At 39.7% G+C, this 27,712-nt stretch overlaps 1 protein-coding gene across 1 annotated transcript in view; it reads right to left on the bottom strand.

Annotated features, from left to right (window-relative positions):
* Positions 1–3,170: 3,170 nt before the first annotated feature.
* Positions 3,171–27,712, bottom strand: part of LOC135222018 (uncharacterized) — a 366,510-nt gene continuing 341,968 nt past the window's right edge. The window contains 10 exon segments of the mRNA XM_064260144.1: positions 3,171–4,721; positions 6,365–6,429; positions 20,381–20,539; positions 20,645–20,780; positions 23,562–23,621; positions 23,928–24,120; positions 25,120–25,194; positions 26,039–26,181; positions 26,358–26,612; positions 26,845–27,030. Coding sequence (XP_064116214.1) covers positions 4,707–4,721; positions 6,365–6,429; positions 20,381–20,539; positions 20,645–20,780; positions 23,562–23,621; positions 23,928–24,120; positions 25,120–25,194; positions 26,039–26,181; positions 26,358–26,612; positions 26,845–27,030 — 1,287 coding nt within the window. The 3' untranslated portion in view covers positions 3,171–4,706.

The raw sequence follows: 27,712 nt of genomic DNA on the forward strand, positions 1-27,712 counted from the left end.
CCAGGCTCCGAAGATGACGCCGAGGCCGGGAACTTCCTGTAGCTGGGGGACTACAGGTTGTTCTTTGGCCCTGACCAGAAGTAAGCCACACCAGACCAAAGAAAGCCTAATTTACCTAGAAGACCAGGCCCCGAAGATGACGCAGAGGCTGGGAACTTCTTGTAGCCGGGGGACTACAGGTTGTTCTTTGGCCCTGACCCAGTGTAGCCCGAGGAAGTTGAAGGGACAGGTGACGAAGACCTGATGCTTCTACCCTGCCTACCAGCAGAACCGGTAGGCTGGGAGGACTGCAGGCGATTGCCAATCCGTGGTGTTGACTGAGCTGCAGGTCTGGACAAGCGATCTCCCTGCGGAGAAGCGCTGGACTGAGGACAGTAGCGTTGGTCTCGTGCATCAGGGGAGCTGCTACCAGCCGTGTGGACCGTCGGATCACGCTGGTGGGATCGACGGTTGGGTGACTGGTAGTGTCTACTAACGTGGTGAGAGCGAGCACCATCATCATGACGCACCACGGTCCTAGAAGCAGCCGAAGCTTTTCCCGAGGACTGGGGGTCCTCTTCCCAGCCTTGACTCTTTTACTGTCCGATGGGACCATCACGTCAACCCTGTGTACCAGTCAATCGCTACGCAAGCGATCGCTGGTCTGGCAAGAGTCACCCGAGTGACTCTTTACCATCCTTCCACTCCGTGCCTGGGTCCTGACCGTGAGCATACTAAGCCATCTGCACCTTGGCTGCACGGTCACCAGTAGGTGACTGTACACTTGGTGACGCTCGCTGGTGAGCGGCCGAGACGGTTCCTGGTTCAGAGGTGGAACCTCTAGAGTCAGGAGTGGAGGTACCAGCAGTGGCTGGTACCTCCACAGTCCCCGTCTTTCTCTTCCCTGAGGAAGGAGAGACGGGCCCTGTTCCTGAAGGAACGGGAGGAACAGCAGAAGGCCCACCTGTCTCACCAGAGCAAGACAGAGCCTTAGAAGTCTCTGTGCCAGACTTCTGGGGTGGGGGTGCCGAGGCCACCTTCTTCTTCCTTGGCTGGGGGCCTTGGAAGTAGAAGGGGATGAGGCAGCAGAAGACGACGACGAAGACGATGATGACACCTTCCTCTTCTTCTTTGACTTCCTCTTTTCCAACTTCCTCAGGACAGCACACTGGAGCTGGAGCTGGGGCGGCTGTGGTGGCAACGGAGCCCAGCTTCACCTGGCCAGGAGAAACTGAAGGCACGGCAGCACTTCTGCAGGGAAGAACAGGGGCGCAGCAGTCATGGTGATGGCAACAGATGGAAGATCCAAGGGCGAGCTCTTTAGGCACTTGAAGTCAGGCGGAGGATCGAGGACAGCAAAACCTGGGGGAGGGGGTAAATACTCCCTCTTGGGTATGCATGGCAACGGGGCCTGCACCGCAGCAGTGGGGGTGACCAGCGTCACGTGCTGGGTGTAGAATGGATGAGGAGGAGCCGAGTACCCCGCGGTCGAGACCGTCGTGGTTGTCCTCAACTCCACCCTGTGAGTAACCAGGGCCACAGCCAGATGGAGGAGGAGTGCCCGGAAGACTCAGCGAACGCCACACCTGCTGCAGATCCCCAATCGCGGAGGCAGACACACTTGAGGAAGGAACAGTCAGGTTAAGGGGGGGTTCCTGTTCGCTAAGCGGGAGAGAGATCCACCCCTGAGCGGACAGAAGACCCCAAATACAACTCAAGGTCAGGATGTCTCCCTCCCTCCTCTGCACTCGATAAATCGAGTGAAGAGGCGGAGAGCGACATGTCCCCTGAAGGAGAGAGAGCCATACGAGGGAGCTGATGAGGGGGGAGAAAAGAAGATGACGTGTCCGTCACCAGAGGTGTGTTGAGGGAGAGCTTTCCAACAACACCTTGGCAGCTTTATGCGGCTTCTTCCTCTTCTTGTACTACTCCCACTGCTCCTCTGACCAAGACACAACAGTCACAAGTTAGTACACGATTCCATTCACGCCCTCGGCACCTTGTGCAATGGGCATGAGGATCCACCACTTTTCTGGATCGGAACGCACCACGCTTCCGTCCTCCCACTCTAGGGCACACTCTCTGATTGGATGGGGGCCGCGAGGGCTTATCTGAATCGTGGTATTGCATCATGTAATATCACAAAAAACAAAAGATATATTTACAGAGTACACACAAATACACTAGGATTAAGGCTAAAAGCCAAAAAGAACATTCACGATCTCATGACTGAAGCGGGCAGAGGTGTCAACACACATCTGCACCTGACGGTGGTCGAAAGCAAAGTGTAATGTTTACATCCAGTCGGCAGGGACTTCCGACCATCAGACAAGCAGTTACTGCCTAACTACATTGTTATTAAGTCTTATGACTGGTCCAGCTGGCGCTGAAAGTAATTCCTTATGTAAAGGACCGATGGTTTGTATAGTGTCGGAACAAATCTTGTTTAAAGGTATGAAGAGTCACCTCCAGTATTACCATTCAATGAAAATGCAGGAAATTAGACTTGTTACTCAATCTGCTGTTTTGGAAAATATGCCTCAAGCTTTGAGGTGGAATATGATTGAAAAATGACAATTGAATATTAACATTTTGTTTAACATTGTTATATTTAGATATTCACCTTTATCTGATTTATTAATAATTCTTAACCATTGAAAAAATGTTTTATCACAATTTGGACTAAATAATCATGAGACCGTATGTTATAATTTTGATTAAAGTTGTGTTAAAAATATTTAATATGCAAATACTAATACACTGATGAAAGTAAACCTCAGTTACAATGAATCATGAGTTTTCAATTTCACTTTCATGAAAGGTAATTAGGCCTGTAGTAAGCTTATGAAAAATCAAGTATACAGAAAATGCTTTGAAATTAAGGTTTAAATTACAAGAACAGTTTGTTTCTTGAATATAGCTCTAATGACGGATGTCATGAATTACTGTAGTAAAAAAATGATTAACTAGGTACTATTCTTTGGTATTGTTGTTCATGTGATAATTCCCATTTCAGTTGAAATACCAGTGCTACTATTTTTCTTTCAGAATAAGATTTAAGACTTGAGATGTATGGTAGTTTGATTAGTTCAAAACAACTGTTTTTTGAGCACAAATGCAAAACATGCAGTGTACATGAGCATAAACTTGCTTTATTTATTAGAGGAACAGTATAGGTTATTAACAACACATTTTTGCACAGTCTTTTTTTTTATTTAAAATTCATGAAGCACAGTAGTTGAGTATCAAAATCTCAAAGACATTACAATGTCATAATATATAAACCTGATATGCTGCATTACAGCATTGTAACTTAATATTTAGCGATCATCCAGTACAGGTTTACCCCTATGCAGCTTCCCACATATGTACTCCTAAAACAATCTTAATTTTTAATCCATAGTTTCATACTTATCACATATTTTGAGTATTTCATTGCCATATTAAATTCTTCTGTTTTTAAAATTGTCATCTTCACCACCTCTAAATTTGATCCAATTTTACACTTACGCAATTTTTAAGAGTACTAATCTGTCTTATCAGTGCAGATGCAAAAAAAAAAAGCTATAAGGGTGCTAATAAGTTTTGATTTTATTATAAGTGGGAGCTACATCTGAGGGTGAAATATACATATAACAAATGAAGGATCAAGATGAAATGAATGTTTAAGTGGGTTTTCCATGATTACCTGACCTGTACACACGGTAACAGGAAAACCCTATACATGTACGTAATAGTATGTATATGATATCACAATATGGGTACAGTACAGATCCTTTCACTTGACATAACTCTATGACCAGCATATACGATACATTTATGAATAGATTTTCCTTAGGTAGTGATTTTAGCTTCCAAAACCACACCAACATCGCTCAGGGGTCCATTCCTTCAATAAGTGTTCACATCTCATGGCACAATTTTGCTCAAGATAACAACACTCATTCAACATGGGAGGGCTATGTACACTGAATACAACTTATGCTCAACATAACATCACAGCTGAAAATATTCTAAAATGCTTAAACATCATCTAAATGAAAATTATCTTTCTTAATGAATGTGGGAAAAGGATTTGTGACCTACACCAAGATGTGCATGATTTATTCAGCAGCATAAAAACAAAATAATATACAGATGACAGAAGAAAGTTCAGAAGCTTTTGTTAGAATTTTCTTTACAGAAAATTCTACAAATGTCAACAAAAATATAAATGTATATTTTATATCTATATATATATATAGTTATGTTTGCAGCAGAAATGAGGCTTGTCATCTATGGGAGTTTGGACATTTACAGTGGCATCAGTTAATACTTTAAAATACTAGTGATATGTTATTCCTTTTGACGATATCAGAATATAGGAAGGAAAATTATTTTATTCTTTAAATATCAAACAAAAGGATATACTTTTTAACTGTTTAACATACTATAAGCCGCTTTGAAAGCAGCCCAAGTTGTATACCTCACGACTCCTGACTGACTAGATCATGTCGCCCACAAATCCACTGGAAAAGTAAATATCACGCTGTAGTATAAACAAGAGTTTATTCCATAAGACTGGTCCTCTCAGCTCTAGAACGAGCCTTAGTTTATAAACACGAGGATCAGATATGAACAATTTGTATCTTGAACGACGTGGAAAAATTTACAAATGACTTTGTCTCAACGAGTTTGAGCAGCAATCATAGCTAGCAGACGCTTTTCCTCTTCTGTGAGCCCAGTCTTCAGGGTACGCCGCACTGCAAAGAAATAACAAACTGAAAAGAACTGGTAGTGCAATAATGTATTCCACAATGGGCCTAACAAACAGTATTGCATGTCAACAACATTAATAATTCACAATAACTTGTTCATTTAGGTTCACACCAAACACAGGTTATTTTAATCTAAAACTTCAATCCATTTTGTTAGTGGCCTATCATATGTGCTCATTAAGGAAAGAACTATGGATGTATAAAGTAAGGTATATGAATTTTTTTTAAGTATACATATGAATTTTTTAGGCATCCTATTAAAAATCAAATGCAGCTTGTAAATGTGTAATGTAAGAAATAAACTTTATGACTTGAGCTTTTAACTACTGATTTGTGTACAAGTTACATAAAATAGTAAACTAAAATGGTGCGTAGTTCATGCATATGTTAATAAAAAACCATACAAACAAAAAGGGACCACTGTATCTGCATGTTTTATGATGTAGCAAGTCATTTTGTTTGTATCTTCATTGTAGCTAAAGTCATAGCATTATTTTGTTGAATGTAATGCAACAGAGCTGCTACTGACAGTTCAAACCTGTAAACTGATACAGCACAGCAATCACAAATACTTAAAAAGCACGCACAAAAATCCTAATTGTTTATTGCTAAATTACATTCCTTTATATCTTATGCATTACCAATTAATACATTCTAAAGCATTTTGTTCACCTAACAAATGGCAGTAAAAATAAATAAAAAATTCATTGCGAGCTCTTAAAAAAAAAATAGGCTTTAACGTTGGTAAATGGGCACAAATTCAGTTTCAAAATGCTGGAAAAGTGTGTCAGAACATGTTAGCATTTGTGGCTGCGCCTAATTGTTGCACCATGCATATCTGCTGCCAAAAGCTGAAGAAAAAATTACTAGAATTTTCGGCAGCAAAACTCCAGAAGTGCTGGTTCTCGACCTTGGGATGATGACTTTGTCACTCAGGCAATGTTAGAGCCTCTAGGTGGGAAAGATCTGGAACTTCTCTTCTGGATCTTGACCTTCTTGGACCAGTAGCTGCTGGGACTGTGGACCCGACATTTCATGCAAACTATTATAACATGCGCAGCAGCTAGTTTAATGTACTGTTACCAAATTTATTTTGAAATATAATCAATATAAGCTCTGTAAACAAATCTGTCATTAAACTTTCATAATCAGTTCAGAACTCTCACAATAAAATTTTCATTTCATTTTCATATCTGACAGTGGGAGTTAATGTAAGGTAATGGGTAACATTTAGGAGCTACTGATATTTCAGTACTGTTACCAATGACTTTTTGTTCACAAAAGTCACCTTCTTGTAGATTAGGAGATATTTTGGAACAAAAAGTTTCACTGCCACACAAAGCATTTGTTTGCTTAGTATGCATGTGAAAATGCTGTGACAAGTTCAATTACTTAGAAATGACCTCTCCACAAAAGTATTTGTGTACGCACTTTGTTTTCAATACATGTAAAATGCTGCATACATTGCATTAGTTCTGTACAATGTTAGCATTCGTGGAGTAGCAAAATTTAATAGCGTGCATGACTGCCTGTTTAGGACATCATGCAATACAGTAGTTTAAAATAAATGAAAGTAATTGGTACTTGATAAAAATATTGCTATCCATCTGAGTGGCTCACACACTCACTCGAGTTGGGCGTTGTGGCCCTCGTTCTGGAGACCATCGCCCTCGGCTGTTCATATATTTGCCTGCTGGAGTTACATAAGCATCATCAGCATGAGTAAAATGGGTATGTACAGACTTGAAGTTTAAGGTTTCATTGACATGTTTTTAAGGTGCTAACTACAAGTTATGCTGTGCACTATCTGCCTTTCATAAATGTGGTTGTCAAAAGGCACATAATTTAAAGTAGTTCAATATTTTCAAAGAAATTTAGTTTACAGCAAAGCTAATTAGTTTACAATCAAATCGAGCATTACATATCCAAAAAGTTACTTCTCGTGAAAGACGCATTAGCCACTATTGCATGTATTTGTTTTATTTTCATTTGAAATAAAAATATTTGGTGCAAGGTTACTTACACCCCATATTTCCCATTAAGCATAGGATTAGCAAGACTTATTCTCTGGAAACCTCTCCAGGCTATTTCTCCGAGTATCATCTCTGTTCCTAGTACTAAGTATTTCTACTTACCAAGTTATTACCTAGTAGATGTTTGTGTAAAACAAACTACTGTTTATCACCTAGATGTTTGTGTAAAATGACAATTTGTCGAAAATTGCATTTTTCCTAACTATACAAACCTGAGGTCCTTTAACAATAGGAAGTAGCTAGCGGCAGCTGGAACGGTCGTAAGCTTCGAACAAGGGGAGAACGGTAGTTAACTGCTTGTCCGACAGTCGCGCGCCGCGCGACTGGGAGGTAAACAAATCACTTTTGCTTTTGGCCCATGCAAAATACGCAGAGTGAGGGGTAGCATGAGGAGGGACTATATGTAAAGGACCTCAGGTTTGTATAGTTAGGAAAAATGCAATTTTCGACAAATTGTCATTTGTTCCGATACGTAATACAAACCATCGGTCCTTTAACAATAGGAAGACTCACTTCTTGGTGGGAGGAATCTGAGTCTTTTGATGAACAGACTGGTGTTCGTCCATCCCTGGAATGCCTCCCTGGTCGTAAGAGCGATGGGATGGGATCCAAGCCCCTCTGTCCGATTGATCGGGGTGTGCACCGCAGGATCAATGGTCAGACCTCTGGGCCGAGTACTAAGAGAGAGGCAAGCGTATCTCTTCGTACCAGCAAGCAAGAACTTGTTCCTGTTTGCAAGAGGCAACATAAAGTATGGGTTGTCTCAAGCTGGCATCCACTTCCTCCCCCCTTGTTGGAGGAAGTGGTGGATATACGCTCCTATCCCTAGTGAAAGGGATAGGATGGGGCTCTGTTGAGTAGCTCACCTGCATCTTGTCCTTATCCAGCAGGGTGACGACCGTGTCCCTCTAACCACAGGTAGAGGGGAAGAAAAAGATGGGAAGAGGAGCCAGTCACACTCTCATTCACTCATCCATTCTTACGGTCACACCAGGACTCGATGCTGTTCAGCCTGCGAGGGTCTGGGTTCGCTACACAACGTGTTGAGCAGCCACCACGGGTCCCAAGGAAAAAGATCCAAGGACCTGTGGGCAATATCCCGAAGGTAGAAGGAAGGGCATGTGGTCTGGTTGGACCAGACCCCTGCCTTCAGTACCTGCGCCACGGAGAAGTTCTTGCGGACAAGGCAGCATCTCCTTCGCATCGAAGGCGGTGAAGTCCATTAGGGAGGGGATTGTGAACGACTCGAACCAATCGTCAGGGATCCGAAGGGTTCTGAGTCTTCGCTAACGGAAAGTTCCGGGTACGAAATAGAGCGTCACGGATCCCCATCCCCTGGATGCTTGACTTCGCAGGAGAAGTCATGCAGTTCCTCAGAGGAAAAGAAGGAAATAGTCGCATGACCTATCCCTCTTCTCTACTTCGGTGATGTCCAGTACCCATACTGGTCTGTCCGTTTGCCACGAAGTCTCTCGCATCCTCCTATCCCCATGCAGCGAAGTTCTCGGTAGTGGATAGGACACCGACACTCCATGGTGGGTGTCGATGGTATGGGTACTGTGACAAGCTATTAAAACGAAGTAATGATTGCTCTGTAACAATCGAACTAAGTCAACAGCGTAGTTCGTAACTGATTCGGGCGCTCTGACAGCTGCCGACTGACTGCGTTCGGTAGGAGGCAAGTTGTCAAAGCATCCGAGTAAGTCACGTGACCTTCGCCTTTAAAGGGTTATGCCGAGAGACCAAACAAATAATGTATTTGTTTGTCACCAATGCCGGACAGCGAGGTGATGATTCTCTTAAGGCATGTGCCCAACAGGCGAAAGTCAATTGCCTTCTAGAGACCGAGGTCCCTGAAGGTAAAACATCTCATGGTTGTTGAATCTCAGCTAAGGAGAAACAACACTATGTACCATTGAAGACGAAGGTAGATATTGAATGCAACCTACGTCTTCACAGATGAATCGAGAGAAGGATTCTCAAGATTCATAACCTGTGCTTACAAATGACTGAAAACGCTAACCGCTATTTCATTGCTGTCCGGTGAGAAGTCGTAGTTGCAATGAAAGCGGGGCGTTCTTCAGTAATGAAAACACAGGGGAAAGCCACCTGAAGAACTGCTTCTCATGGGCTGAACATTTGGAAGTAGAGCTGTCAGGTCGGAGAGTAGGCGATGTCTTCTGACACATCTTGTAATTCGGGTTGAACAATGAACAATTGTACACCTACGAATACGAGATATTTTGAAGACAAACTCAGATGTCTGCAAAATCATTCGCATTATCGCAGTGCGATGCAGCGGAGACTTGTACAGACTTCTGTTACCGTGCGGTAAACAGAAAGATGAAAGAGTCCAAGAGATATCTCTGTTGAAAATTCTCGCAATGTCGAAGGCGATGGAATCTAGCGTCACAGCAGTAGATGGTCCTTCATTATTGCGAGAATCCCCGTTAATCGCGACCTAAGTCCATGATTGTTGGGCAGAGATACGGTTCGGTAGTCAATCAAAGCAGGGGAGAGAGAGAGACATACATGACCGTGCATCTCGGAGGCCCAGCTGATACTGAGCTGCTATCAGGCAGTTCAATACGCAGTAGTTGAGCCTGAGCTCTCGCTGACTCGTCATCCTGAGTTGCCAGGTAATCCATTATTCCATGAAGGAATGCGTTCGGCTAGAACTACCGAGCATAAAAGATATGCTCGAGCAATTATATTTAGGCGAAACGAATTTCGGTAAATATAAAAGTTGAAATGGTGTTGTCGTGACAAAACCGTAAGTATATAAAATTGAAAACTGAAAACTCCTGGGAGGTTGCAGGCAACCCCGAGTTGCAGTTCAATTAGAATACTTCTCTTATAAGTCGCAATCCGTAGATTAACTAGGATATGCGCCTACCCCTCGGACAATTCAACTGCTTAGTAGAATCATGTCGCGAGGTTAATATACGTAGTATATTTGTAGGATTCTGAACAACGATCTCCATCCTAAATTCTTTCCTTCAAGAAAACAAAATAAGGATTGGAGATCGACCACCTTCGATCTCTATCAAAGAGAGTGAAGGAGAAGTCTTCCTCGAAGGAAAGCTTCAATGGTGAACAGAATACTAAGACGATAGTTCAAGCCAAACTGGATATTCCCGTCCGATCTTCTCTATTCCAGGTTGGTGCCTACTGTGAGATAGTTTCTTTCAGCAGCATCTTCTTCCCAATGCTAGAAATTCCAGGAATTCGAGCATAGGCGGGGTTCCCGATTATCGTGTGAACATATCGGGGATTCTCGTCTCGCTCACTTTGGACCGTAGTCTCGCCTAAGTGTTTGGAGATCGTAAAACTGAACACTCTGAATGCGCTAGAAATTCCGTAGAATTCTAAGCAGTCTGCGAAACCCCACCAAATTCGTCAAAACGATATCGGCTGGTGGTCCTCTCGATTCCCGTAGAAATCGAGAATGGGGCAGGATTCCTCCTCAACGACCGGGGCTTACGTCAGGTAAGGACCCGAAGGTCCCCCCCGGTAGCGCAGTCCGAACGTGGGATCCTACAGAGAAATCTCTGTAGGATCCCTCCCCTTTCCCTCGTAGCCGTAAGGAGAGAGGGAATGGGGGAGGAATTGGATACTCGCTCGCCTTCCCAGTGGAACTAGCAGTTGGAGAAGAGTAGGAGCAGCCATCGCCTTGCGGCGATGGCCTCTCAGAGTCTGGGAAAACGTATCGTCAGGAGAAAACGTTTTCCCGCGGAGGGTTACGAACTCTCACTGTAGGTAAGGGTCTGCCGCCACTGTGAACGTCGTCTGGGTGGGGCTGATCGACACCTGACAGGAGAGCCGATACCGTCCTCCGACTCATTCCAGTCCTCGTCGAGGTCGAAACCTCTCAGGAGGACCGAAGGAGTATTTAAATACGATGTCCGAAGACACGTAGAAACGCCGCTGTCGCAGTAGAGGAGGTGGAAGTAGCTTGATCGACCGGCCAGAACTGAGAGAGCCTTCTTGTCTGGAGACGAGAGACTCTGGTTCGAGACAGAATCGGCAAGCTCCGATCGCGGCAGACCACCGTCGGTTTGGGTTCCCTCTCGGGCCCCAAAACGACTCGAGCAGAGACGTGGGCTCTGCTGGTGGGAGCGGCAATCCTTCCGCAAGGTCATTATGCTGACGAATCAGCTTAATGACTTCTGCAAATTCCTCTGTATCTCGGGAGTAACCGCGTCTTGCGGAGTAGGACCGTCCAGTCCCTCCAACAAGAACAGATCCGAGATACTCCTCCTTCAGAAGGAGGAACAGCGGCAGACCCTGACGGTCGCCTCCAGCTACTTGCGCGTATGTCCTTGGTCGGTCCTAGAACCGTGCCTGGTCCATACGGCGTCATAGCGGGATCGCGAGCGGCGCACCTCTCGCGATCACTCATAGGTACCTCGCTCCTCCCGGTGTAGCCCGAGGAGGTTGAAGGTACAGGAGAGGCAGACCTGACGCTCCCCCCTAGCTCGCTGGCAGGACCAGCGTGCTTGGAGGGCTGCTGCTGCTGATTCGTCAACCCGGTCCGGCGGTGGCGATCGAGCAGCAGGCCTAGCCTTGCCGCTCGCCTGGGGCGAGAGGCTCGGCTGAGAACGTCGACGCTGATCTCTAGCGTCAGGCCGAGCTGGTTGCCTTGGTTACCGTCTCCGCCCGGTCCCGATGGGAGCGGCGTCAGGTGACCTGCTAGGCTCGCTGTCGCAGTGAGACCTGGCGAGCCGTCCTCTCGGCGCGTCGAGCCGCTGGTACCAGCCGTGGCTGGTACCGACGGCCGCGGGAACCCCTTCCTCGCCTCAACCCGTGGCTGGTCAGCGATCCGTCCACGTCAACCCGAGCAGCCAGCTGGTCGCTGCGAGAGCGTCCACTGTCCTGGCGAGAGTCGTCTGCACGACACTCGCCCAGTCTTCTGCTCCGCGCTTAGGTCTTGACGGCGAGCGAGCTCGGGTGTCAAGACTTTGGCTGGACGGTCTCCCGCGGGAGACCGTCCACTCGGTACTTCTCGCTAACGAGAAGCCGAGGCGGATCCTGGTTTAGCGGCAGAACCGCTAGAACCAGGCGAGGAAGTGCCAGCCGAAGCTGGTACTCCTCTGGTCCCGCCTTCTTCTCCTTGGTAGAAGAAAAGACGGGCCCTGTTTCCCGAGGGAGCAGGAGGACCAGCAGAAGAGCTCCCCGAATCGCCGGAGCGAGACGGGCCCTTAGAAGGTCCCGAAGGAGCCTTCTTAGGGGGGAAAAACCCGGGTTACCAGCTGGTCGCTGCAAGAGCGGCCGCTGGCCTGGCAAGAGTCACCTGAGCGTCTCTCACCAGCCTTCTGCTCCGTGCCGCGTCTTGGCGCCGAGCGAACTCTGGCGCCGAAACTTGGCTGCACGGTCTCCCGAGGGAGAACGTACACTCGGATCTCTCGCGAACGAGAGACCGAGCCGGAACCTGGCGTAGCGGCATCGCCGCTAGCACCAGGCGAGGAAGTACCAGAGCTAACCGATACTCCTCTGGTCCCCGTCTATCTCTTCCTTACGGAAGGGGGAGACGGGCCCCGCTCCCGAAGGGAGCAGGAGGACCAGCAGAAAGGACCCCCCGTCCCACCGGTGGGACGGGCCCTTAGAAGTTCCCGAAGGAGACTTCTTAGGGGGAAAGGCAGCCTTCTTCTTCTTCGGCTTATGGGCCTTAGAAGTCGAAGGGGAAGAGGCAGCAGCAGACGATGAAGACGAAGATGACAGCTTCCTCTTCTCCTCTTCCTCGTCAGCTCACGCAGGACAGTCGTCAGGTCCTCCATCCAGGCCGGAGCCGGGGCTATTGCCGAAGCAACACGGCCCGACTGCACCTGTCCGGAAGGACCTGGGACTGGGGAAGACACACCGTGGGCAGGACAGCATGGACAGGCTCAGGAACCAGGAGCGATCAGGAGCGGCAGGAACAGCGGCAGCGTAGACCCAGAAAGGGGACAGCCAAGCCACACGGGAATCACATCAGCGGCAGGTACGGCAGGCCCAGCGATCGCCTCGTAGAATCATCGGCAGCCAGCGGAACCTGGGTACTGGCGGCCGGTCCAGGGGCGAGCTGCTGGAACAGCGAAGTCTGGGGCAGGCAACACGAAGAAAACAGGCGCTGGCGGCAACCCCCTCGGTACGGCGGGGCCCTAGTAGCGGCAGACGGCGTCACCGACACGCATGGGGAGTGTAGACCAGGAGGGGGGTAGGCAAGCATAAGCGGCCGTGGTAGTAGTGGAGACCGCCCCAGACCTCGCTAGACGCTGCAGCAGCCCGTGGATGCTAGGCACGCCCTGCCGCCGCGGTGGTCCATACCTGTCCAAGGTCGTCTCCTACGGATGTAGCACCTGCGGTAACATAGATAGATTAGTAAGAGGGGTTCCCTCACGCACGGGGGGAAGACATGCCCCACCCCGAACGCAAGGAAGACCCAAATACAAAATACAACGAAGAAGCTGAGCGGGGGCAGGAAGGAAGACGAAGAATCGGATACCAAGGAGTCGCGGGAGAGCTTTCCGACGACTTCCTGGCAGACCTTCGCTTCCCCTACCCCCGCACAGCAGTAAAAAGTAATATGAAAATGAAACAGAATACTGCCCTTGCGATTCACTTCATAGAACTTAAAGGGGAAAAGATCAATTCCCGGGTAAGAACGGAAACTTGATCCAAATAATATGATGCTATCATAAAATATATATGAAAATGAAACAGAATACTGCTCTTGCGATTTCACTTTCACATAAAATAATCGTAGGGATCAATTCCCGGGTAAGAACGAAAATTGATCCAAATTAAAGTTCATGCAAATAAATAAATGAAAATGAAAAGAATATTGCAATTGCGAATCCACTTTCATTGCATTCTATTATACAAAATAAAAGGCTCGTGCCGAGCGCAATCACACTGTCGGACAAGCAGTTAACTACCGTTCTCCCCTTGTTCGAAGCTTACGACCGTTCCAGCTGCCGCTAGCTACTTCCTATTGTTAAAGGACCGATGGTTTGTATTACGTATCGGAACAAACTAAGTACTCCCTTGTTTGTGTAAAACAATCCTTAATGAAAAAGCCCAAAATTCTGCAATATGTGACAATTACACAATTTTGAACTGTACAGAAACATTTTATTGTATGGTAACAAATTGAGACTTCAAAATGTTATACCAAATATGAAGACAGTTTACGGACATGCAACATTAGTTCATCTTGCTATCTGTTGAAGTAAAAATAAAAAACAAGACTCCGTTAAAATTTGCATATTCAGAGAAAATGTAGAAAACAAATAGTAAGTAAATCCTGTGATATTAGTTGCCTCATGAAACAGTGTTATCCACATTTTAGTTACTATATTGTCAAGTGGAATCAACTTACAGAGGGCAACATTTTCATGATACGTACATTTAAAAAAAAATAACAAAAGACGTACTTGTAGCTCAATTTTTAAAGATTTTTGGTTGGTTTGTTTAGTTTTCAATATATTTTTCCAATAACTGGAGCTCAGATTCTATTTCTATATAACTGGGCACATGCAATTTTGGATGAAACTAGAGAAAATTTTTCACTAGATTAGTATACTAGTGGGTTAGCGCTGTCCAATTGTTATTTCTTAGTCCCATGAGTTTATTTCTAAATCAGTGTTATTTTTTAGTATTTCAAAATCAGTGTTATTTTCATAGGGTCACCCAGGGACTTGATTATTTGCAAACAAGCTTACAAGAAAACAGAGATTAAGAGAGAGTCGATGAAAGAAGACTAATCAACATGAAGTTCTTGTACAGTCTGGAGAGCTTCCAGTTCACTTATAAGGTTCCGGTCACGAGTTCTTGACCGCTTCACTGTGTAAATGAAGAAGTTACATAACTGATTATCAAGCAGATCTTGAATAACAGTATGATGTAACAAAGCTGATTATCATGCAAACCCCTAATGACCAATACTTTATTACTTTATAGCAACCCACAGATATCCAGAATTAGTTGCAGATAGAAATGTTATGCAGTTAAAAGCATGAGAATATTTCAGGAAATAAAATGTACATATATTTTAAAATTAGCTAAATCATAAAAAAAGAAAAATGTAAAGAAAAATTAGTAATAATCGCCTGAAAATAAGTAATACCATACCAGAAAAATCACCATGTTCTTAAATGAACTACGAAATAAACCCTTAGAATTTATTTTAATTTCATTCCTTGTAAAGAGAATAATTTAATTAGTTCACGATTGCAAACATTGAATATCACCTTGATGTTTACAAAATTTATATTAAAATCCCAGACTTATTTTATAGTAATAGAAACTACAACTTTTTTTGTAGTCTTTCTTCTTTTATTAAGTCCAACAGCACAAAAAACCAAATGTACCTAAAGGAGAAGTTGTAAATCAAAAGAGATATTGTCCCAGTGAAGAAAACTTATCTCTTGAAGGATCATATAAGAAATTCAGTACATATAGTGAAAGGAAAATGTTTCTTCATGAAGTTTTGAAACAAATGTACCCATATTTAGCAGTAAGTAATGAGTGACTTCTTGAAGAGCACTCAATATCAAAATGTTGGAGTGGATGGGTTACCAGTTGAAAATTAGAGGAAGTTAACTTTTAGTCAGCTAAATGACGAGACCAAAGGGATTGGATATAATTCATACTTTTTAATGTGGCAAGTGTTGTGGATATGTGATACTGATAGAAGCACCACTAAAAGGAGTAGTACCCTGTATGGGTTAAAGCTGTCACTGTACGTCACACAGTGCACATTGGGCATTATGTAAGGTACTTTGCAGTGTCCCTTTGGCCCATAGCTGTGACCCCTTTCGTTCCTATTAAATTTCCTTCATTCGCATTCTCTTTCTTCCATCTCACTTTCCATCCTCTCCTACTAATTGTTGCAACATTATTTCCAGCACTGAATGACTTCATAGGTTCCAGCGGCTTAGCCTAAATTTTGTTCTGATTTCACGAGGTTGGCTAGACTATCTGGGAAAAGTAGTCCCCAACTTCATTTTGAATAGCTGGTCATAAAAGGGATTTTGACGTAGGAAAAATCTATTTCTGGGCGAGGAAGCCATGTCGCTCCCGTGAAGTACGGCAAGCACACACAACTGCCCTTTTGATATTTGCTTCTTCCAGTGGAAAATTAAATATTTGTTAGCCCTAACAGATATTTAACTGATCTTACACATTATTCCCACTCCACAATTTGCATTACACAGGTAACATTGTGCTTAGTCTTGAATATTTAATTATACTGTACTTTATACTTTATATTAATTTTAAAATTTACTTTCAGAGCACATGAAAAGCTTCAGTATGGTATATCATCTAGTGCTGCCAGAAAACTCAGCTATATATTATTATTATTCTATTCTACTTGAGTGTTTTTGTGTTAAAATAACAGTAATAGTATGATGTCAAAATCTTTAGTTACATTCATAGAAAAAAATTAAGTAAAGAAAGAATTCTATTTAACCAGCATAAGGAGATTAAAATATGCTTTAATTTACATGATCAAATAGTTTGGGAGCAAAAGTGTCAAATCAAGGATTGGCTGAAGGGAAGAAACTATGCCATAATTTACATAACTGTAGACATCAGGCATTAATTTGTTTCAAGGATTTCAGTCCTTAAGCAGTATTACTACTACTAGGGTAAGATTCGAAAATAGCAATAGGAATCGGTAAGATAACTTCTGACTGGGTATACTTTTACAAAATCTAATGGGCAAAAGTAAATAAAAGAAAATCTACAATCTTACAAGTTATTGTATGAACAAATATAACTTTTTTTTAATGATAATCAAATAATTGTTTATCTCATGACTAACAGCTCTATAGTGTAATTAATTACTAGCCTTAAGAATGAAGGTGCATATGGTTCCAAATCCTTCAGCTGGCAGGTATGTTTGCCTTTTAAGCTACACTGACATGAAACATTTCGGAGCACAGCTAATACTCAATCTGAGATGTGACTATTACTTTACAACACTCAGGATTTTCTCAGGACTGATCGGATTTTTCAAACAGTATCAAGCGCTCTCTCATAAAATCTAAAGTAATGAATATTTTTTAGATAAAACTGCTGAATTTATACAAAAACATGAAAGACTAGGTGTAAAAACAAGTTTTTCAAGAAAGTACTAGTTATGACAGTAGTATTATGCACATACTAATAAACTCATTGCTTACACAATGTTTTACAGGGTGCAATTTTTATTGTAATATGTTGTAAGATTACAAAGCCTGAAGGAGTTATGTTTGATAAATACAAACCTTTCCTGATACCTTTTTGTTACCAAAAAGTGAAGTGATAATATAATGGACTGATTTCTAATTTACACCAGAAAATACAGTAGATTAATCAAGCTAACAGTTATAAAAATTATAGAGAAAAACCCTCATTGCTTGAAGTAATTTTGTTACCCATCATGGATCACTAGTTGATATCTGAGTATGGGCTAAAGCCTTTGTAATGGGGCTCTCCACAGTTGTGCGTTTGGTTCCCTAAGCCCTGTCCACACGGTCGAACTTTGCCCAACTGACTTTGTTTGATGTGACGTCAGAAGCAGGAAAAGTCAGAACCTTATCCGCAGTTTTTCTGCTTCTGATGTCACATCGAACAAAGTTTGTCGGGCAAAGTTCGATTGTGTGTATGGGCTTTAGTTAAGGATACACTGAAGTGCAGTTTTTTTAGCATGCATTTTCACTTTAATTTACTGGTATGTTTATTAGTTCACTGGTTATAATAATATATACAGTGAGACTTTTAACTAAAAATATTAACTATATTAGATTACAGAAGGTAGAAATACTTATATGCAGGGCTTCACGCATCATTTTTTATGAGGAAAAATTTGCAACTGTTATGTATGAAAGAAGCTTGTTTAATGCTGGAAATTAGGATCAGTTTGGGAATGTTGTTCCCTGTAGGAATCTTTGACCAGCAGCATTCAAGAAAGAAAATCTTTGGCACTGGTTAAAGTTAATCTTAAGGCACATCATCCTTTTTTTGGTAATTTTGTCTCCTCAGATGTTTTGGCTCATACTGGTGGTCATCCACTGATTTACAAAAAAGAATGAATTACATTATGTCACACTGGTATACACAAGAGGGAAATCAGCTAATAGTTGGCAAGTCAAGTGATGTGATGAATTGTGATTGATTGCAGGCTGATGTTGTTCTGGTCATGGTGCTGCAATCATCTTGGCATGTTTGATGTTGCAGGCTAGAGTGGCCCCACTGGTGTGATTGGTATGACTGCCCTCTCAGATAGGATGAAGACATTTCCTCTCTTTTGTTGGTGCCTGATGTCTGATGAAATATGTTTCTTTTACTGGATTGATGCTTGGCTTTTTCCCAGTACAGTTTATGACATGTATAGCATCTCGGCAAAGGCATTGGTGGTCTGATGCTTCATCTATAATTTTTGCACCCTTTATTAGCTGTTCTATTTCAGTTCTTTTTATTTTCACTTTGGAATGATGAAAGATGATCCTTTCTTGAGGGTGGCAGGAGAGATACTTAAGTGTGTTAGGTAGTCATCATTATAATGTGACTAGTGGCATCCTTTCACTCTTCTCTTTATATAAGTGGTGGCATCCATTCACCAAACACAAATTCGTAGATGACATATTTCTCTTCAAAGAAATCTGTACGGGTTCCAGATTGTTCTTGAGTAGTAGCTGGCAAGTTTTCATATTCTTAGAGTAAATTATAAGATTAATCTTATGTATTTCTATAGCATGGGAAATGCTATTGTTGATTATTCGCCTGAATGCCTTCATGTCTTCTTGGTGTCTAAAATTCCTGTTAACAGTTTTATTGAACTATTTCGGATGTTAACAGTGTTAGTAATTTTTCAATGTGCCTATTATTTGTGGAAATCCAGGTTTACTGTTCAACTCTGTGATATTTGAGAAATTGTTATTTATCAGCTCTTGTGCTGAACTTTCGATCTCCTCCATGTGGAGCAGTATGTGAAGGCACCACAAACAAAGGCATCCACCACAGACCTTTAATGCCTGTTTGGACATTTGCTAGAGCCATTTAGGCAGAGGCCCAAGTTCTTAAGATTTTTATGGTGGTATAACTTGTCCGAGTCTGTGGAACTTGAACGTCCCGAAAGGGAAGGATACCACCAATTCTGCATTCACAAAGGAAATAGAGAATGAAGCATTTTTCAGAAGTTCTTCATATATTTCCATTTTCACTTTTGCAGAGTAACCATCGTGACCCTAATACGCACCTATATTTAATAGAAAGTAATCAAAGTCACAGCTTACAATTAGTAACTTCAATGTTGTACATATATCAATATTATGGTATTTTCACTTTCCATACTGCACCCAACTTGAAGGAACTTAGCTGACAAAAGGAAAGTTGCTGAATATTGAAAAGTTTTACTAGTTTAATTCTTATTACATATATAGCAAGATTATTGAAATCAAGTTTGTGTTTGATGTAATCAAAAGATTGAGTGGTACTTCCACATATGGTAGCAATGCGTAAATTATTTTCAGATTTTGGAATGAAATTATTTTTATTTTTACTATACTATATTCTGTGATATTCTAATTTTCATTTTATATATTTGGGGTATCTGGTTTGCTCAGTGTTCTTTAAAAGTGTATGTTAAAAAAATATTTCAAATTGAATAAAATTTACTATTTAGTTTTTTCTTTGCTACATAAGCCTATCCAATACCTATCAAAACTTCAGAGTACTGCACCAACAGCTGTAGCCTCATACATTTGCATGCACTGTGGCTGTTGGTCAAGAAAATTATGATGAAATACAGCACTGCAGTTTATATTGTATAAATTACTTCAAGCTGCTATACCAGTTTGCTGGTATATCAGTTTCAGAAGAGCTAAATATATTACATTCAATGAATTTGCATAAAATACCCCTATACCACATATTTACAATCTGTACAGAATTTTAAATTGCATAGCCACTTGCATAAGTAAAATTTGTAATTTTTAAATGACTGACTTCCAGAACCACCTGATGAGGTAAGTTTTTAAATTAATTGTTTTTTTTTAAAGCTACTGTTTTTCAAAGAAAGAGCTTCAAAGTTGTGCCAAAAGCAAGTGTAGGGTGCCCATGCACGTGGGTCCAGAGGCATTTTCAAAATTGTGTTCCCACCTTCTTGATCTTTGGTATAGGAAGCCCTAATAATCTCTTGCTATTTGCTTTGAGCATCTGTACTGTCCTCTAGGGGACTGATGCTTTACTTCATTGTCATTACATATTTGTATTACATACCTCTAATAATTATAGGCAGTGATTAATTTCTATCTACTGCAGGTAAGGGAAAGTTTCTCTTGTCTTTCTTCCTTAACAAAAACTTTTCAAAAATGTTATTTAAATTTTGTTTATATTCTGTAGTTATTTTATTCATTTTTGAATATTTGAGATTATAAAGCCTCTAATACTCTTTAGTGTAAAACTAAGCAAATGATTAAAATCTATTTTTCAATAAGTATGCAGTTTGTGCGTGAGTATAATTTTAATAATATTTTGCTACTTTGCACTTTCTTGGTTTCTTTTCAGTAATTTTCCAGTTACACGTTTAAGTGTTTTTCAAATGGGGAAAAGGGTTTCAGATAATTTGCCAGAAATACTTACAGGATTTGCGGTCAGCGTGTCGTGACCTCTTACGCTCTCGTGGTGTAGTACGTGAAGATGGTGCTTGTGTTGCTGTCTTTACTAAAGAGTCTAACAAAGCATCATCTCCATCACCCATAATTTCTGCCATGCTCTCTTCCCCTCTGCTACGAGTTTTACCTGTCAAAAAATTGTATTTGTAAAATGATGTACTGTAAATGGCTACAAGAAATAATTGTCTAGTAACAAAAACAAGTGTAACTCTTTAAAAAAATAAAAGTTTACCTTCTCTAGTTCTTCTCCAGGTACTCTTTCCACGGATAGTTTCTGTGTCTGAGACGTCAGAATAATTAAGAAGTTGCCTCAGATCAGAATCAGCCTTTTCTTCCTTTGTCTGCTTGGAACGCTTGAATTTCTCCATCTGGAAGAACAAGGTCATGAAAATGCTAACCTTCATTCTTTAGTACAGTATATACCTATTAAAATTTTTTACATAAAAATAACCCAGATAGTCACTCATTATTACATAGGACTTTTGAACTTAAATAAATGCTACAACAAAACATAAATGTAATAATTCGGAAGTATCTATGCTATGAATTATTTCAGCATTGTACCATACATATTATAAATAAAATACAATATTAATAGTTATTTTTAAATCTTGAACACACCAAGCTAAAAAATGGGAATTTTTTGAAATTTAAAAATTATATAGCCCTGAAAAACTAATCTTATAGTTTAGATTGCTATCATCTTTATTAAAAATAAGTTTAGCAGAATTCTGAGCCACATTTCTTGACTGTTTTGGGCTGATCGACTTGTTCTCAGAGGCAGATGAAAACTAGAGCAAGGAAAGTTTGAATGTATGCGGGGAGAGACCAAAGGGAACAGTTGAAAGGCATAAAAAAATCACTATTAGTTCAATAATTTAAAACAATAACAACAAACCAAGTGGAAGAAATATTTATGGATAGCAGAACATCATTCATGTATATTAAATAAAAATCACACTGTAAATTAAAAACCAAAAGTAAAAATAGTTTGAAAATTAATAAATTATTGTTAAAGGAACATTATTGTGCAGGACTAATGGCCATCGCATACATAAGTATTAAAATGTTCATGTTTTACTAGAACTTAATATTAATTATTAAATTTCTCGATTACTTTACAGTATTTTCATTATTGTCATTACTGATACAGAAGTCTCATGGGAATCTCAACACAAAGGACTTCTTTTTCATTCTTACTGTTGTAACATTAAGACTCAAGCCATTCTCCTATTAAAAAAAAGTAGTAAAATTATGCACAGAATGATTTATTAATATGGCAAACAAGAGAAAACTGAGTAAAAAATGTTCAGTGGAAATACCCCATCTAAATAAGTATAAAACAAATTTTGTAAATTGAAGTGAAACTGGTTTTACATTCTTAACAGAATTTACCTATTAAAGGATTTTTAAATCCTGTAAACCAAAAAAAAATGCTACTTTTTTTTTTTTTAAACAATTTACATGGATTGTTAAATGAAGCAATCTACCAGCTGCTGTCCCATCCTAGAACCCGCATCTGTATTCATCTGTTTGAAACATATGACTTTTATACCAGATCCCATGTAATCTAAGCTACATTTGGAACGAGTGAACAAGAAAACTCTTGATGAAAATGATACCCCTGTTTTGGCAAAGTCTTTTTTGCCAACATCTTCATGTTCAACATTGAATCCAGTGGATAATAAATTGTCCATCTTTATTTAATAAGCCTCTAATATAAAGCATATGTGTATACGCTACTTTTTGTTTAAGAACAAAAAAGTGACTACTTAAATCCCCTAAATTCAAAGATAAAAGTTCACAATGGGAAATTTAATTTACTGTAAACCAAAACAATGATCTTAATATTTTCTCTATTGTAAATTCAACAATTACAGTCCTTGGCAGTTACTGCTTTAGTGCATGCTATAAAAATTACAAAATGAATAAATACTGTCATGACCTTCATGCACAGAGCCTACCAATTTTGTGTGGGAACTTTTGGATAATACATAAACTCATAAAACCAAGACCAGAGGTCCAGCAAAAAACATTTCATACAAATTTGCTGTGTATTTCATACACATGCAATGAAGAAATAAAAAGATGATTTTTGTAGAACTTGCTTCAAATCAATGTAAGAGTAACAATTTACAAATACTGTCACTTTTTTCAAGATTGAAGAGCCACTAATTGTTTCACTATATTGCCAACAGTTTAACTATTTACTTTTTACAAATCTAGTATGGAGTATGTACATGGGATCTAGTATTAAAATTCTTAAGTTGTCAGTAGACAAACACAGACCTATTAGTTCAAGGGTTGGGCAGCCACTTATAAGACCTCTTCATTCAGCTTGCATATAGATTGTTCAGAAAACTCTAGCACTTCTTTAGTTTAAAGGCTTTCAAAACATTGGAAACCTATTGTAGAACACATATTAATGTTTTCCCCCTTTTTATTGGTTTTATGTGGTAACTTTTTAATTACTATGTTTACTTTTATGTCTCATATTTTCATATCTATTTAGATTAATTTGTTGTTATTACTGTTTTACGTTAATTTATGGTTCTGTATGAAATTTTTTGACTTCTTTTAGGAGTCTGAGAATGACTCTAGAAGGAATTGAAACATTACTACAAAAATTATATGGGTCTTTTATGTAATTAAATATAAGATTGTTATTATTACCATTACCATTATTTTTTGTTTTATAGCATCAACCACTACAGGGCAAACATATATTGTGAAAGGAATGCAGTTTAAATGCTAAAAGCCACTAGATAATTAATAAATTATTAGAAAATGCATCCATCTACGGATCCATACTGTGAAGATATCTAAACCAAAATGATAATATGCAGGGTAACCGGCACTGTTAAATATAAATAGATATTGCAGTAGTTTATTGTATAATGTATGAAGAATGAAAACTTTTTGGTGTATTGAAGTCTTAGTTTTATTTACTGGAAAATATACAGAATCGTCATTAGGAAATCGCTGCTATTATACTGTGAATATCAACTGAAGTAGTGAGATGAAATTAAAAATGTTGTAAATATATTGCTCTGATCATTGAGTATGATGCTTAGTGAAAATAATTCATGCAGGCAATTTGTGGATGAAAGTTTTGGGATGTTAGAGCACCCTAAACACATTTACAGTACCGAAGAACTTTTCAAGCATGGCCTGAGAGATCTTCCAATAGGTTTTGCAGGGCGGCTATCCTGTAGACAGGATGAAACATCATAGAAGATATGGAAAAAAATGTTACTTTATAATGAAAATTTACAGTCTGAAGACTTTAGATTTAAGATAATCATTTATGCATAAGAAAGCCAACATCAATCACATGAAATCTTTAAAACTAATTTTGGCAGACAGTCTCAAAATGTTGAGCAATTTAGCTCTGAAATAGCTTTTATGGGACAGATGTAAAGAAACTTGAGTCTGATTTTGCCTTAGTTGGTATCAACCAGGGCTATTTAGATTACTGTGAAAATATACTAGTTGAATTCTTTGTTTTCACATACCTCCATGATCATCTTTCCTCTGGTCTTGTTTCTTTCACGATGATTAGCCTTCTTTTCAATCTGCTGCAACACACGTTCTCTACAAGTTCTGTATTCCAGTGCAAATTCACTAATAGTAGAGCATACTTCTTGAACTTTGACTTCTAAAGCCATGTGTAAAGGAAAGCCTAGCCATAACAAGAACCTCTGAAATCTAAGAAAATCGTAGTATTAAATCTTTGCTAGTGAATAAATAAAAAAATAATTCAGTACTTTGGTGAAGCCAAAGCCTATTACCTCAGTACATAATTGGAAGACGACTGAAAAAGAACTTAGGCGGTGACTTTTCCACTTTCAGGAAATAGGGAACAGTATATTGAGAGTGGTAGGACTTCCACTTCATACCCCCACCAGTTTTAGGCTTAGCTCTAAAGCTGACATCTCTTGCAACCACTTGCAAGAATGCAGGGTAACAGACTGTGCTAACAGTAAAACATTTTCAGAAAATTTTACATATATTGGTATATTATTATGTGGAACCAAACATGTGGGAAGGCAAGGTTAAAAATGCAATAAATAAAGATGATCCAGAGAATTGCTGGGAATAATCTGACATCATAATAAAGAATAGAACTGATAAAGGAAGGTGTGGATGAAGGAAATATACCCCAATTGTGGAGCAGGCTTCATCTGGAAGCTCTGATAGTCTTCATACATGTTCTCTGTCTAGCCTTTGAAGCACCCAATTAATAAAGAAGTAATGATTTGTATTTTCTACAAAGACTGTCCTTATTGTTATGCTAGAAAGTTGCTGAATTTGTGTGAATATGTGGTGAAAATTAATTACATAAAACTATAGTAGTTTATCAGAAGCAACTCGCTTTGCCCGCTTCACGTCAATCTTGAATAAATGAATTACGGTAGTAGTAGGATATCGACCCAGACCTGGAACTGACTATCTATCATTAAGAGCATTGTTAGAATGACTTGCTTACACTTCCTATGCAAAATCATGAATCTTAATCGACTATCTTTAAACATATTTTCATATTTCTGTACATTGTATTGTAATGAAACGCCATTTTCTGGAAAAATTGAGCTGCAGTGCAGTTTGAAACAATACAGATCCTGAGGGGATAAATCACATACAACATATCAAAGCTTATAAAAGTAAATATTTAAAATAGAGATAAGGGAAATATTAATTTATTACCTGGTCATGACACGACGATAGATAATTCCTAAAACGATGATTCTTTCGGCACAGTCAGCCAAAAATTCTGACATTCTGTTAAAGAGAAAAATTTGTTAAAATACGGGGAAGTAAGGAGTAAAAATTGTCTTATTTGTGCATAGTTCTTATATGAGAGTTTTTCAAATGATACTTTATATAATATATAAAGGATAAGTTTTCTGAGTAACTAAGTAAAAATAATAAACTTTAGACTTTCATAAATACGAAACTTAATTATTTCACTCATAATACCACTCCCTGGAACTTGGAACACTTAAGGAATTGGAAAGTAGCCTAATCTTGAATGGAGAACATGAAAAATACAATGAAAGACTTTTACACTTTGATTCCTTGTATGTAGAAAGCCCTCAAATGATAGATTATTTGGATTTTTGGCAAAAGTAAGACTGTGTGCTTCCCTTGGTTTTTAATAGTCAATAATAACCAGAACCAGTCCTCTCAAAAACACATTTTAATATTTTGATGCTAATACAGTGCTGAGGAAAACACTGAGTTCATGGTATTCTGGTCCAAGCATAACCTCCGGTGATGCTTAAAGGAAAATAACTGATGAGCTCAAAAGTAACAAAATTCCCAGTAAATATATGAATTTCAGCTGATGTTCAATCAGAATTGAACCCAATGTTTACAAAGTTCAACTTGTCAAGGGTATATATATGTTTCTGCACACTGACAGTGGTTAGAATGCCAATCAGGTCAGTATGGCTATTAAAAAATACCTTGTACAGTAATAGAAGTCAGAAAAATAGTGGCAAACTTGTAAACAAGTCAGTAAATACTTGTAAAACAGCCTAAGGAATAGAACATTCTTTACACTTTACAAACATCATAAAAGGAGCTAAATAAATAATACTTCAAGAGATGAACCAAAACTTACTTTAATTTGATTTGAGTTGGGCCATCATGCTTTGCAATGGCCTTTAGGTGATCCCACGATGCTTTACATTCAACTTCCATTTTACTTATGTTGCTTGACAGCTCTTCAAAGTCTACTTTAGATGCCCGAGTGATTGACCCAATCTGTAAAACTCAAGTCAAGTAACTTCTTTTTCCAGCATGTACTAAAAATATCAAAATAGGCACTATATTCACATAGAAAGTTCATGCTTCATCTATGTATATATGTATTCCAAATGGTTAAAGTTTGAAATACAGTACTATTTTATTAGGTCAATTTCAACTTTAACAAAGCTTACCTCTGAATATAGATCTGTTGTATCAGTGTATTTCTCAAGCACCATATGGCAAAGATGGTGCAACAGAGAATGTTTATGAACAGTGTCTTTGACTTCTGGAACTTTTGACAAGTAGTCTATACTGAAGCCCCTCACATCTGTTCCATTGAGAAAATTACCAATAGCCAGTAAAACTCCAAGAATTGTCTTGAAGGTATGGTTTTTATGGAGATCTTGGATGCCCTGTTTCAAGTCCATCAATGGTTCTGCTACTTCCTGTTTAGGAAGATAAGTTCAGAATATCATAATATGCTATACTGACTATAATTAAGGTTATAGTGAACATGTTACCAGCATCTCTAACTGGTTTATACATGCAAAACATAAATATTAAACCAAAATCTTTATCATACAAAGATTTTATTATATAATTATAATTCAAAGCTGTCTTCCAAAACCAAATCAATGATGACAGGGTTTGAATTAAATGTTAAAAATAAAAGCATACCTTTTCTGAATTTTCGTAATCTAGTTTGAAAAGCCAGAGTTTCAATCTAGCTGGAAGTTCTGAGATTGAAGACAACATCATGAGGAACTGTTCTGCTGACCCTAATGGAAGCTCAGGGTTGGATATTGCAGCTTCTTGAATCTTGTGTTTTTCTTCGGGTGTAGGTAACATGGTCGTCAGAAGTTTCTGGAAAAAATAACCTCGTTGAACCCTGTTTCAAGTCCAAACTTCATTTGATAAGCTTAAAGTAAAGAGATACTAATTATAAATGATGTTCTGATAATGAAGTGAGTAAGTTTTCAAAATTTGCCCACTTGTGGACACAAGTAAATAACTAGGTACACTGACAATTCATGAGCCACAGTACAGTAGTACTGTGCTTTAGAAACAGATTTTGGAAATAACAGCTACCAAAATGCTACATAGTACCTAATTCAGGGACTTACCACCACCAAAAAATTATTCTTGTTAGAGGACATCAGGATTTGCTTGCTTGTTACAGTCTAAGAATTTAAACTGCTCCTATGCATGCACTGATGACACGATAATAATGGCAGCTGTAATATAATTTTGCCCCTAAATATGTAATAGTTTTTCTTCAGTCACCTTCCATTAAGTCATAAGCATTGACAACTCTTCTGTTCCCTCTTGTTTAAAATTTATCTTTTTTAGAAACTAACAACCTGTTTCTGTTTACATTTTGTTTTAGTTATATTTACTTCTAAATATAATAATGATACAAGGAAATAACTTTCTGTAATGAATTGTAGCTTAAATAATGCAACTGTAACAATAGGGTTGGTGGCTATCACCTGTTGTAATATGTGGTGTACTGATTGGTAGAGGTGAAAAAATAGAGAAGAAAAAA

Source organism: Macrobrachium nipponense, chromosome 3, assembly GCF_015104395.2.
Source record: "Macrobrachium nipponense isolate FS-2020 chromosome 3, ASM1510439v2, whole genome shotgun sequence".
Lineage (NCBI taxonomy): Eukaryota > Metazoa > Arthropoda > Malacostraca > Decapoda > Palaemonidae > Macrobrachium > Macrobrachium nipponense.